Here is a 15,137-nt window from a genome sequence, read left to right as displayed (position 1 = left end):
GAATTTCACAATAAATAATAATAATACTTATATAAGGGGACTGCGAAATTTTCCTCCGCCCCAGGCGGCTGACACCCATGCTACGCCACTGGTCTGATATATTCAATTTCAGATTTTTCCCAAGTAAACTCTATGGGTGGGTTGACAGTTGTAAGTTTGTCACATGGAACATCCTAATTGAGTTTACGATTACTGTTAATTTATGTTGATCTTTAAGACAACTTTTATTTTGATCTTTACCATGGGCATTTAATATGCACGATGTTGGGAAATTAACTTTTGAAAACGTGCATGCATAACATGAATGTTTTCAAATATTAATTTCCTGCAGTTAGATGTGTTTTAACTGACCGCTGGAATGAGTAGGCTTTGACTGCACTTATGGGTGTTTTAAATCTGTTTTGATATTTTTGTCAGCTATGACAATGAACATGCACATTTCCTCCATACCTGCAGGTTTTAAACTGATTTAGAGAGAATGTTAGAAGCTTAGCACCATATTTGTATTTTTGTCTCAAGCCAAATCAGAAAAATCTACATTACAGAGTTTAGTTTCCTTTTCCTAGAAAATACTAGTAATATTTTAAATTATATGATTATTAAATTTGCTGCTATTTGTATTAATTAGAATTTTTAATAAACATTTAAGTATTATTATTATTATTATTATAACTATAATGATTTAATTGACTAAAAATCTCTTTTAGGTATATCAATGAATTTGTTGGAAACAAAAGGAGATACATATTTCTTTACATTTGAACACAGCAAACAGTATCAGTCAGTGCAACATCAATTCCTTGATGCAGTGGAAAGCTTCAATCCAGATAATATTGTGGTAAATATAATTTGAGAATACTTTGATATAATTTATAACCGTGTGTGTGTGTATATATAAACATTCCAAGAACCCAATGTATTAGTAATCAGTGGATAATCTGCCCAATTAATTTGGTTGATGGTTGGTTGTTCATATGTATGAATTATCTGATTATTTTCCATTTAATATTTAAAGATGTAAAGCCCCCTCTTACTTAAAGATTGTGTTTTTGTAGAACTTTATGCAATTCAGAGTTTCCCTAAATGGTTGTCCAACACCTACAACTGTGTGTGCTGAATTTGATTGAAACAAAAAAAAGTTCAGTGAACATGTAAATAGCATAATTTATTGAATTTTTATAACTCACATTTAGAATATGTGTAAAAAAGGAACTATTTTTATATTATGGATTATAAATTGGAATAATGTTTCATATGTGGTGCTGTGTAGAGGCTTTCTGAAGATTGTGCATACATAATGTTCAGAAAATCTACACACCCATTCCAGAGAAAAGTAATTTGTCATTATTACAAATAGTTTCTAACAGGTAGCTTTGATTTTACATTACATTAGTTTTTATAACAAATGTTGAAAGTAACTTTCACAACATCCAAACAAGTTTGAATATTTTTGAGATTAAATAATTTCTATAAATCATAAAGGAATGACACTGTATAGCAATAGTGTGTTATCATGCTGAAACCATTTCTTGTTATTTCATCTTTATTCACTTCATTAATGAATGGATAAAAAATATCAGGCAGTAACAAGTAGAGCTTGTTTGCTCTTCCATTAATAAATTATGTTTAATGCACTTGACAACAACAATTACCATCATAATTTAACTGCAAATGTATTTGTGCTACTGAACTGATAAATCATAATTGGTTATACTCCACCATGTATCCATGTTCATTACACTCTTCTAGTTTTATAAATTATGTTTTTATATGAATACATAGTTTCTAATGAGTGTATTTATTATTTTGTGTCTGATTATAATAATTTGAACTTATGAAAAGGTTTGTTTGTTTGTTTTTGTTAAGTTATGGCAATGCAACACTTGGGCGATCTGCCTAGGATGATGCCTTCCAAAAGGTCTTTTTAAGGGTAACTGGCTCCTATTCAGATATTACAGATAGAGAAAACGCAGAAAAGTATATGGCCAGCCTGTCCTGGTAAGGTTCAAACCCATGATCAAACTCCCAGTGTTCAGGAAATAGAAGTGTTTGGCCACTGGTAGGCCCTTATCAAAAGTATTCACCAATAAACTTTTAACATCTCAAGATAACAAGAAAATGAGAAAACAGTTAAGCTGATTTTATTTATATTATGGCTCTCATCAATTTGAAAAAAGGAATTAAGATTGATAGAATAATTAAAAAGTGAATATTAAATTAAATATCTGGCAATAAAAATTCTGTCTATTAGAGTTTATAGCAATTTCTTTTAATAAATTAAATCACAATTACATTTAAAAAATGTTTAATACAAGAAAGAGAGCAAAAAGGATTAGAGGAAAATGAGAAAATAAAAAAGTTGCATGGATACAAGATTTTTTTAAAGTAGAAAATTATTACAAAATTGTTAGTTAGGAAATTAATATTTACCTTGATATACAAACAATGCTGGAATTAATGATGATAATAGATCAGTTGATTTTCTTATACTACTAGAAAGATAATCTGTCATTTTGATAATTATTATATTAAATAAATGTGTTAACTGGACTAAATAAGAAGTAAAGTCATTTAAATTATATATATTTAATATATATATATTTTATTCTAGGCCTTACTAAATATGCATCCTTATCATATTGATGCCCTTATTCAGTTTAGTGATATTTGTAAAATGGGAGAGGATTTTCAAATGGCAGCTGAATTAACTGGTAAACTTTCTTAATCATATTGTTTATTAATTTATTATTAAAGTAATTATAATATAATTATTTTATTTCAATATTTGTGTATTTAAAGAGAGAGCTTTATATTGTTTTGAATGCTGTTTTCATCCTCTGTTCAATGTCAGTCAAGGAAATTGTCGACTTGATTATAGAAGAGCAGAAAACAGGTTATAATTCTGGAAATAAAATAATTTTTAAAAAATTATTACTTTTTTATATTTTATATTACTTTATTTATAGGTCATTTTATATTGCTCTTTTCAAACATCTTTCTTTTGTTGGGCAAAGAGGTTGCAACAAGACTGCACTAGAATTTTGTAAAGTTATATTAGGGTATGTGTATAAATTTTAATTTATAGAAAACTATTAGATTGCCTGAAGGACTTGAAGGATTTTTTTGAAATAAAAATAAACATTAAATTATATTATCTGAAGCTTTATTTCAGTCAGTCAGCATATATAATGACCATTTTGTTTACTTTTTTACCTCCAAACTAATTTATTGGTTTCTTCTTTGAAGAAATTGGAAGCTTTGAGATAAAATTTTAGATGCATTTAATGGTCATCATATTTTTGTAGCTTATTTGTAAATGTTGGACATTTCTATTTAATGTTTTTTTTTAAATATCTGAGTGCAATATTTATCTGCATTAAAGGTATTACTGGATTTGAGCAGTTTACAATATATTCCAATATAATCCATCAAATGCAAAGTATAATTTTCTAGGATATAATTCTGGCCTTATTATGTTCTTTCCTTTACTGAGCCTAATGTCATCATATATTGGTCAAAGGGAGTAGTCTTTTAAGTTTGGATAGAACAGATATTTTTATTTTTTGCTCTCAGGATGCTTTGAAGATGTAGACAAAATTTGACTGGGTCTTAGAACTGGGTGAATGTAGATCCAAGAAAAATCTCTACTTTGAGATGTGACCTTGCATCATGTGATAAATGTATATATATTAGTGTATCTGAGCTTCTATACTCCAAACATAGTATAGGAAGTTGTGCAATTAATATTAAAATGAAAGGAACATTTGTTTTTTATTGTTTGATTCACATTTTATGTATATTTTAAAATTTACTGAAATTGAAAATTATAACTGATGAATATACCTGATCTAATTTGAATATCTTTTTTAAACTTTAAACACTTTTTCTGTTGAATTTAACATTCCATAAGAAACAGAGAATTTTTAAATTAAGAGTGGTGAATTCGGTTTATTAAAGAATAGAATTAATTATTTATGTAATATTTTAAAAGTTACTACTCAAATTAAATTTAAAGTATTATTATAAAATAATTTTATAATAATGTAATAATTTAATTTTAATATTTTGTTATTTTGCATTATATATTTTAATAGATGTGAGTAAATACAAATGAAAAATGGGCATGATTTTATAATCTTTATAATATTTGATTTTTAAAACAAAAAACAAATGAGAAATTTTATAATTTTAATTTTTTATTTTTTATTTGATTATTAATATATAAATTAATTTCAGTTAAATGGAAATTTTATTATATTTTATTTCAAATGAATAGTTTTTTTCATTTTCTAACATTTAATTATGAATTTTATCATGTGTAATTTAAAAATATATTTTTATACTTATTTTTTCAGACTAGACCCAATGGAAGATCCACTTTGTGTAATTTTGATGATAGATTATTATGCCTTAAGATCTGCACACTATGACTTTTTAATTCGCATGTATCACGAATGGGAAGCTGAAAGAAATCTTTCTCAGCTTCCAAATTTTGCATTTTCTGTTCCATTAGCAATATTTTTACAATCATCACAAGACAAACTCTGTGAACAGGCAAACACAATGGTAATGAATAAGCATAATGTTAGATACATTTACTCTAAATTTAATTTTAATACTTATTATTACTTTTCACAGCTTCAGAATTCTTTAATTATGTTTCCTGGCTTATTAATGCCATTATTGGATAAATGTGGCATTCAGCCAGATCCTTATGTTTCCAGTCATCCATTTTTTGGCTCAAAATCTCAAACAAAGTATGTAATTTTTAAATTTATTAATCTCTTATTGTATATATTTTATAGATAGATGTTAAATATAATTTGGAATATCAATTTGTTTATTTATTCATTAATTTGATGTTATGATAGTCAAAGTCAAAAATTTCATTTACAATGATATTCAGTTAAAATAATAGTGAAATGTATTAATTCAATCAGTTTAATGAATGGCAGATCCTCAGATGTTTTTTCAGCTTAATCCAAGTATCATCATTAGGAAATATTGAGAATATGTTTGCATGTAAAAGTTTTTAAATAGATAAATGTAAAAAGATTTGTACACAAACATTTTTGGTTAAGAAACAAATGTATTTTCTGTTCTCCAAATACTTTGCTGGCCTCTTCTATGAAAGACAGAAGGAAATATTATACTACATAGGCAAGTCTAGATCAATTAAGACTGTTTTTCCCCCCATGTTACTTCTTTCAAGGGCCAGTTTTCAAATGTCAGCTACCTATATGCTACAGATATTTGGCTGCCCCTTCTAATGCTGATCATGAATAAATCCATAACTTAACCCAACCCATGAGTCTGCTGGTATGTTTTACAACAGTTTCATATAGTTGACAGGGATAAAAGAAAATCTATAAAAATATTTGATATATTTTTATTTTAATATTATTAAAATCAAGCTGCCCCATAGATATCAGGCACCTTTGTTCAAAGTTATATTTTAGCACTGCCATAAAGTAGAATTTGCAAATTATAATGAAATTAATTTAAAGAAATTTTTCTTATTTAGTATATAAACACAATATATATGTATGTGTATATAAAAATTAATTTAGATTTGAATATTTAAATTAATAACATCTTTGCACGTCTTTTTTTTTATTTAAATTTCTTTTCAGTTTCATCAACAATTAAAATAATGCTGTGAGTATCAACTTAAAATTAATGGTATGGGAATAAAGGCCCATTTACAATGAAAATTAAACATCAACATAAAACTTTATACTTATTGTGAATGGTTGCATTTAATAATATAAGTTACATAAGTGTAACTTTAAACTTAATCATAAGACGCTAACATAAATAAAGCTTGGTTATTTGTATCGATAAACTGCACAACTATATCATCAGTCATCTTGCAAACATCAATCTGTTTCATCATCGACCACTATATTAAAATAATAAATTAAATTTAGCTCACTTTAAAAAATAAAATTCATCTACCTCCCTCTTGCATGCATGCACTCATTGCACACCTACCAGAACCGGCTTTCTGAAAGGCAATAACTCAGTTTTATACCATTTAGTTTCAAGAATGTAAAGATAAAGTATGTTTTAGAAATTTTGAGTAAATTTTCTGAAAGAATATTGTAACATCTATTATTTTCATCAGAAAGAAAGTGGTATATAAATGAAATTCCAAAATGAATTTAGATGCATTAATAAAATATTTTACCATCAAAAAGAATAGGAATGTTTTGGGATTAATGTAAAACTACATATAAATGATAAAAATATATAAACAGTGCTTCACTGTAATTATTTTAAAGAAACTTTTATTAAAAATTATAAAAATGACAATGAGTTTAGATTGAAAGTAATATAGAAACAGCATTAATAATTTTTATAGATGAAAATAAGCATATTTTCAATGATCATTCAATAAATGGTTGTATTAAAGTGTTATTATTTTACTTCATACTTACATTATTGTCTTATCCATGTCTACGTTTCTACATAGTTTTTAATCCACTTTTGTGGTTCACACAGAGAAAATAAATTTTTTTATATATATATACTTGATACGGTATCATTCTTTGACTTATAAAATTAGCTCATCCCTTTTGTGATGCTATGTCATTTTAAAATTTTCCAGTGCATCTTCCACCAATAAAAGAATTTCATTTAGATGACAAAGCAGTTGTTTATATGAGCTTATGTTATCAATTGTTCATTATTAATTATTTCAGTCTTTAATGTTTTTTATGATTAAATTACTACCATCATTTTATTGATACAATTTTGAAATGTTTGCTAAGTCATCTTGATTAAACATTTATCTAATTCAATATTAACACATTTATATACTGAAACTCTGTTCTTATATTAATTCAAACTTCAGACCCATTAGTTTGAGTATTTAACTAAGTTATCTGTAGAGATTCTACAAATGTTAAGTCAGATTACTTGTAGTGTTAATTTTTTTTATCTGTACTATTAAATTGCTTTAATATACTGTATTTATTTTTGTAATTGAATTGTTAAAAATTTATGATTCATATTTTTATCAAATAGATTAAGGCAGCAACTATTAAAAGTACAGTCTACTTTTAGCTTTGAATATCTAATATATAAAGAAGAAAGTTAGTTGAGCAAATGCAATGAAACTTTTCAGGAAGGAGGTCAATGACACTTCTGGTTGAATTAACTTCAATCCTTCCACTTATAACAGGCTATCTGACCAGCAGGATGGTGGCATTCATATAGGAAAATTACTTAATAGAAAGTTACCAATGAGCACAAAATATATTTTTAGGGGGTGCCAAGTTTAAATATTTTGTCCATTTTTCAACAAAATTTGACAGGTTGGCCAATCACCATTCCATATTCACCTGTAAATGGTATGTTAACGTTTGAATTAGATAAATTTGGATGTCTTGAATTAATCCTCTCATATAGGCAGAAATCAATAGCAATTTTCTGTTGAAAATCATCAATTCCTGTTTACCTGACCAATGAAAATTACATTATTCTGTACCATCAGAGTGTCATGATAAACATGGCAATGGTGGGCTAAAATTATTTAATCCTTAAAATGTTTTCAATTTAATTGTTGTTACATTTTACCCAAGATAGTACTAAGACATGTCTGCTAATATATATATAATAAGGTACTAATTTCACATTGATTTGTTATTGAAATATATTTTGTAGCAAAAGTTATTATTTATAGAGTTAAATAAATAAATTGTGAAATAAAAATTATATAATATTTTTATAAATTGTTACATCAAAATTAACTAGCACAAAGTTTTCCTTTTTTTTTTAACATAAATATATTTTGTAATAATAAATTGTTTTTATCATAGAATTTTTATATAAACTTATGTTTTGGAATTTTTTTTATAGCCAGTCAGCTGCTCTATCTCAATTAATAGCTTTATATATTGGACGATGCTATTTAATATGGAAAGATCAAGAAATTATGTCCTGGTTAGAGAATAATGTTCAAGAAGTATTACAAAGGGTTGAAGATAAAGATCCATATGTAGCTGATTGTGAAGAAAAGTATTTTCTTTATTAAAATAAAAAAAATTTCCTTTTAAATATATATATACACACCTAAAGTTAATTTCTTTTTAAAATTTTTTTCAGGCGTAAAATACGTTATAAATCAACGCCTCGCAATGTTGTTCGGCACATAATTTTATCTAACATAAAAGAAGCATCAGTAACATTACCACAGGTTAGTTGAATTAGTGTGTTAAGAAATCCTAAGAAATTAAAGATTCTAATAAATTTTTATGAATTAGGATTTGACACATACGCCTATATTTGGATTTGATCCATTGCCCCCAACTGATGCTATTTCTTCTTATTCAAGATCTCCCAGGTAAATTTAAAAATCATGCTATACAATTTTAAAAAGATTATATTCATTTAGATCTGCAGTTAAAATTTGGATTAAAATTTTACAGAATGTTTCTAATAATGAGATATATAATAAGACAAAGCTTTATAAATGTCATATGTCATAAAGTAGTAAAACAGAATAAAATTAATTTTACTTTTTTATTTTAATAATAACTTTTGAGACTTTACTTTTATTGTTATTTAAGATAGGTTTATAAATTTTAAATAAAATAAAATTTAAATTTAATAATTTTATTTGTTCAATATTAAAACCAAAAAGCAAAAATTATAAGATAGATAAATACTTGTTTTCAGGAGACAATATATCTGAAAATCTAGACACAGTTAAATCTGTCTATTTTAAATCTCATGGGAGCAAGAAAAAATTCTAGATAGATAGGTTTCAAGATATAGAGGTTCTTACATAGTAAGCAGTAATAGATTTAATTGGAGGTATACACTGTACTGTACTTGCTATTGTATTTTATTAATACCATAGCAAATACAACACATATCTGTACTAGGTATGAATAAAATATTTTGATATACCTTAACAGAAATAGTTTGTCAATAGTTTCTGATGTCTAATTTTTTTCAATCAATAGGATGCAAGCCAAATGCATACTAATCATAGAAAAGCAGTATTAATTACAATTATATACAGTATTGCAAGAGATGTTTCTCAACTATAATATATGCTATCAAAATGAAGTCACTGAGCTTTGAATTTGTAATTGACACTTCAGTCCATAATTTGAGATATAGAGGTTTTGGGAAAAATTATTTGAGATAAACATGGAAAATATATTGAATTTAAGTTGAAAATTTAGGGGAAAATAAATTTCAAGATAAAGGTTTTTGTGAGATCGGGGGTTGATAAGATCCTCGCTCACTTATCAGGATGGATAAAATTTAGAAGAGATGGGAAGATCAGTAAAATCTCTGCCTAGAACATTAGGGTCTTGACACCAGTTAGGATTATTGTACACTTCCCAAATTGCATATAAATTTAATTAGTTAGTTTTATACGAGTAGCCTAAAGTAAGTAAGTAGGAGGGTGTTTGCTTTATGTGGAGAAGATGATGGAGTTTGGCAAATTGATATTGCCATGGCTCATTTCTCCCACTGTGTCATTCGTAGTCCAGTGGTCAGCGTCGTCGCCTATCAAACGGGAGGTTTCCTGTTCGAGCCTCCTTGATGTGATTCTTTTTTGGGTATATGTTCTCCTGGTCTGAGAACAAATGTAAATCCATTATCATTTACATATGGGAACCTCCCATCCTCACAGGATATAATCACGAGCTTTCAGGTTGAACAGCGTTTTTCATCTGGCACTGCAACCTGCAGTGGTTGTACATTCTCTAAGTGAATAAACATTCATTTGTATTCCTAACGACTAATTGTTGTTCGTCTACGCGACAATATCATTAAAAAAAAATAATAATTACATATATTTATTTAAACAACTATATAATAAAATGTATACAAGAAATGATAATAATTATAACAATAATCGATTAGATTAATACTTGATAAATAAAATGACTAATGATTAAAATATTATCTACAAGGAGAAAGTAACTAACGAGTTACAAAAGTCATTGCAAAGCTTACAAATAATATTTAATCATTACTTGGTACATAATATTGACATGCTTTGAGAACCTTCAACACTTCATACACAGAGAGTGGAATTTTCGTAAACTTATAATTCAGTACTCAGTGAGAGCACCAAAAATATAAGTTGGAACTTTATCAAATGTCAGAGGGTAACTATAGCCCATGGCTAAAGGTATGGTTGTACATGACTAAATGCATTTATTGAAAGTGAAGAATCACCTTATATACAAAATGGATGGACCAATGAGAATGCCCACAAATTCTTGCCCTGGTTCTGTTACTAAGGAAAATCAGACATTTGTGAGCCAATATCCAATTGTTTACTATCATTTTCGATGGGTAAATGTCACTTCTCTGTGTGAATCAGAGGAAGTGCAAAGGTAATAACAATAGATAAATTTTGTATCTTTTTTTGACTTAAAATAATAATTAAAAATGTTAATCAAATAATAACATTTAAAAATATTGAAAAGTCCATTCTCAAACTCCAAGTTCTCACATTTTCAAGATAAACATGTTTGAGATAGGTTCAACTGTATCTCATTTCAGTGAAATTGAGCAAAATAAGACCATTCAAATTAAAACTGATGATGATGTCAAAAAAATTAATAATTTCTTGTAAAAATATAAATTTAAAATTTAATATATAGATTTTAGATGAAAATGTCTGTATTTGATCTCTTCTTCCAAACTTTCCTAAAACTTCTGAAAATTGTGTATTTAAATTTTATATTTGAAATTATTTAAATTTGTATCTATTTCTAATGTTGCTGTGACAACAGAATATTCTTAATTGCTGAAATATAATGTGTATTCAGAATATGCAATGTGTTTTAGCAATTAAGTGTAAATAATGGAAAGAAATTTTTTGTTTGCTGGATTTGATTGTTTCTTCGATGTTTCTGTATTTAAAATTATAAAATGGCTAATATTATTAATGTTTTTGTTCTGATAAATGCATGGTGCTATAAACTCTTTATCCTTAATGTTATAAGGTTTAATAATGAATTACATCCTGCAGCATAGTTTTTATTTTCAAATATTTATTTTAAAAATTAGAATTCACTTTTAAATGGGCATAATTTTAAAGCTTAATAGCAAAATACCAATTATTTAGATTAAAATATTGTAATATGTTGCTAACACCCAAAAAGTTTAAGCATAAAGTTTTACTTTAAGGATTTGGAATCAGATCCAATGATACTCAAAATTTTGTAATAAATATTTAAATTTCAGTTTTGTCAATTGATAGACACTCTGATACAGCATCTTACAAATTCTTTGATATACTTAGTTTTTACCATTATTATAGTTAATAATTAATAAGTTAGCTACATTCCAACCTGGTCAATAGTCACCAGAGTCAATAAGTTATCAAAGGCTGTTTTGAGGTTGTGGAGAAATTTATTTTACATTAATATGATTAAAAAAATAATTAAAATTGAATTTTTGATTTATCAATTATAATAATTATTATAATTGATAAATCAAAAATTCAAAATTATGTTTTACTGAACATTTTTCGGTAGATATTTTTTTTTTTAATATTCTGTATATTAAATTTCTGTTTCATTTTTTATTTCATTGCTATTTGTAAAATATTCTTATTTTGTATGCATTGCTTTAAAATGGATTAAATTCAATCTTTGCATTAATATATTTTTAGGTCAAGCATGGCTGATGATCAAGGAGTATTGAGCATGTTCTTCCGTTCATTGCTTCCAAACTTTAATCTTGTAAGTAGTGCATATTTTTAGATATTAAAACTTTTGTATGACATGCTAGAATGAAAATAGAAAAACTGCTAAAGATTTAAATATAATCAACCTGGTTAAAATATGTATTATTTTACTACATTTTTTTTTATTTGCTTATTTTTTTCCTTTATAGTATGTTTTAAACTGAATAAAATAAAATTTTCATGTTTTCTATTAATATTTATTATTAATATATCACCATTTTTGCATCTTTAAAAGTAAGAATTTTTATTTGAATTGTAATATATCAGCATCTATATATTATTATTGCATATTTATAATAATTTTCAAGTAAAGATAAACAATTTTACATAGAATCAATTTAAAGATATTCATTTATAAATATCTTAAAATTGATTCTGAGATGTAAAAACTCATAAAATACATTGGTCTTAGTTTAAATTTAAACTTAAGGTTTGATAGTGATTTGAGATTTGAAGAAGAAAAAACCAAATTTCTGAATTTTTACATAGATGTATGATGAAACATAAATTGAGCCAAAACTAGATGGAGTGATATTTAATACTTTTATTGACATAAAAGATTTGTTTTTGATTTGTTTGTTTGTTTGTTTGTTTTGCTTAAAAAATTTTTTTTATATATTTCTTAAAGAATGTTCATGAAATTTATATTTTTTTCTGTCAAAATATTAAAGAAATAGATACAGTAGAGCATCGATTATCTGAACACTGATCAACCGAAACATCGGTTAACCAAAAGCGTTCCAGTCGGACTGTGTCGTGCTGAATCGAACGTTTTTGATACTAAATTAACTTCTAAAGTATAAGTTTTTTGTTTTTATATTTTTCAATATATTTATTTTGTTTGTATGAAATAAAGAAATAATTTTTAACGATACAATAGCCGCAATTATTATTATAAAAATTTTTGTTAGGCTTAACATCGATGAAAATTTAACGCAAAGCAACATGAAATGGAGAAAAATTTCAAAATTCAACATGGGATATATTAATATACTATTGTTGGGATATACTAATATACTATATTAATAATGTATTTTTTCATACATAATCGGTTATCCAAAAAATCGATTTTTCGAACAACCCGTCCCTAATTGATTCAGATAATCGATGCTCTACTATATTAATTTTGTATGAAAATTCAAAATTTTCATACAAAATTATTTGATGTGTAAACCGAAGCAGAATTATATCAGATCAGTGAAAATGTCAGAAATGTGGTAATTGAGTAAAATAGAAGAGATTTACTTGAATAAAAGATACATGAATAAGTTTATAATTAAACTATATCATAATTAAAAAACATTATGAATAAAAAAAGTGATGTGGTAATTTATTCTTTTAAAAATTGTCTAAATTGTGTTTATTTAATGCCCTCATTTATCTCTTCTTTTTCATTTCGTATTTTTGTCTTTTTTCAGGAATCAATATTATCTTTTGCATTCTCAACTGTGAATTAATTAATAAGTTATATATATTATAACTTAAAGAAACAGCATATCAATTTCTTTAAGTTTTATGGTATTGAGCAATTTTGAAACTCAGTCAATGCACCATTTTGTGTACTTTCTTGTTACGTTATTAAGACTACTTTATGCAATAATAGAACAAGATTGCTTCATTTTGTGATTTATATTGAAATTCAAGATTGAATATTACGCATACTTCGAAAATTTGATAAACAATGTCTTTCAAATAAATTTTTAAACAGTATATTTTATCACATTTATATCATCATCAGTTACTTCAATGAGACATGTGTTGATCTGTGTCTATTATCACAGAGAAAGAAAACTTAGTAATAAGATAGGAAACAAGAAAAATGAACATTTCATTAATTAGTTAATGGAATAGGTTTTTAGACACGTTGAAAAAGAAAATACTCTGACAAACTTCTCACATATCTCTCATTGAAGTAACTGATGATGATATTGATATGATAAAATATGTTGTTTAAAAATTTATCTGAAAGACATTATGAAAAACATTCCTTTTTCTGGAGTGATTTTCTTAACTTTAAATTATCTCAACAGAAAACAATAATGCATTTGATAAGATCAACATAATACCTTCAGATGAAAGAACAAATTACTATTTGTAAATTGCTCATTTTATCAGAAGATATTAAGTTGGCCTTATCAAAAATATTCAGTTAAATTGAAGAGAATTTATTAAGACTAGTTTAAATTTCTGGCAAGATGGTCAGAAATTTATTTTAATATGTTTTTATCATGGTATTCATCATTTTTGAATATCAGTTTGGTTTAATTTGCATTTTCATCATTGGATTTATTTCTGGTTCAGAAAAATATTAATATTTGAAAATGGTTTAACAGACATTTTTAATAATAATTTCAAAACTGTTGTACTACTATATAGTTATACTTTTATGTAATAAAATAAATTGTGAAAAAAACACATATAAATATTTTTTTAAGACTAAAAATGTATTTATGTAATTTTTAGCCAAGAGAAGGAGCAGTGGCAGATGCAGCTCCTGCTAATAGAGAAAGTGGTGCGGCTGGTGGTGACAGGAACTCCGATACAAATGATTTACGGCGTAGCGTCACCTCATTATTGGATGCTATGAGAGATTTACTTAGTAACATTCATTTAGTGGATGTGCCTAATGAAGGTGATGTAGACAGTAGTGATGATGAGCATGAAGATTGAATCAGTTGTGAGTACAGAATGTATTGTGGAATGTTTACAACGTAAATAACTGTAATGCAACAGAAGTTCTTATAAATATTAACTGCGCAGTAAAGGGCATTGTAAAGAAATATTTGTAATTAAAATTGTAATTAGTTATTTTGAGAAAAATTTTTATTTCTCATATTTAATTTTGTGTATAAGAGTAGGTATTGTATCAATACAGCTCAAAAATTGATTTATAAAACTCATTTGATACATTAATATCTCATTTTTATAGCATAATGTTCCTATTTCATCTGTTTTATATTTGATTTAGGCAAGTAGTTAGTGAAATCTTACTAATTGATTCATCTAATGTTCTGTGCCACGAAAAACTTAGATAAAAGTGTGAAATTCATAAATAGTATGCAAAAATATTTTTTTTATTAACAAATTATTTTCTGAGTTATGTTCCTTGATGACATTATTTTGCTGTAATCTAACATTGAAAAATGTATTAATGATTATTTTTATGGAAAAGTTACTGTATAATTTGAAACATAAACATATGCTGAAAAGTGTAAAAATTGTTAAAGAAACTCAGGTTTGGCAAAACAAAGTGAAACATTAAGACATCTTACTGTCATTTGAATAAATTTTGGAAAGATTCTGTGTGTGTTAGACGTTTTAAACATAGTTTTTCTTTAAAATTGGAGATCCTACTTTGTTTTTGTTTGTTTTTAATTCATAGAATTTATATATATAAGAAAAATATAGT

General features: G+C 25.9%; 1 protein-coding gene across 2 annotated transcripts in view; it reads left to right on the top strand.

Moving 5' to 3' along the window:
* The window catches only part of Nulp1 (Nuclear localized protein 1), a 39,596-nt gene extending 24,569 nt beyond the window's left edge, over positions 1 to 15,027 (top strand). Inside the window, exons 5-15 of one of the 2 annotated variants that reach the window (XM_067277374.1) lie at positions 708 to 838; positions 2,612 to 2,711; positions 2,800 to 2,893; positions 2,967 to 3,059; positions 4,356 to 4,566; positions 4,639 to 4,757; positions 7,864 to 8,022; positions 8,110 to 8,200; positions 8,268 to 8,347; positions 11,654 to 11,723; positions 14,192 to 15,027. In XM_067277374.1, coding sequence (XP_067133475.1) covers positions 708 to 838; positions 2,612 to 2,711; positions 2,800 to 2,893; positions 2,967 to 3,059; positions 4,356 to 4,566; positions 4,639 to 4,757; positions 7,864 to 8,022; positions 8,110 to 8,200; positions 8,268 to 8,347; positions 11,654 to 11,723; positions 14,192 to 14,398 — 1,355 coding nt within the window. In that variant the 3' untranslated portion in view covers positions 14,399 to 15,027. Of the gene's footprint in view, positions 1 to 707; positions 839 to 2,611; positions 2,712 to 2,799; positions 2,894 to 2,966; positions 3,060 to 4,355; positions 4,758 to 7,863; positions 8,023 to 8,109; positions 8,201 to 8,267; positions 8,348 to 11,653; positions 11,724 to 14,191 lie in introns of both variants that reach the window. The other variant, XM_067277364.1, reaches the window with a different exon arrangement.
* Positions 15,028 to 15,137: the final 110 nt, after the last annotated feature.

The sequence above is a fragment of the Centruroides vittatus genome, unplaced genomic scaffold (assembly GCF_030686945.1).
Source record: "Centruroides vittatus isolate TY-2023 unplaced genomic scaffold, ASM3068694v2 contig_1162, whole genome shotgun sequence".
Taxonomy (NCBI): Eukaryota; Metazoa; Arthropoda; class Arachnida; order Scorpiones; family Buthidae; genus Centruroides; species Centruroides vittatus.
The sequence above is the reverse complement of the archived record's forward strand: the minus strand, read 5'-3'. Positions and strand labels throughout refer to the sequence as shown.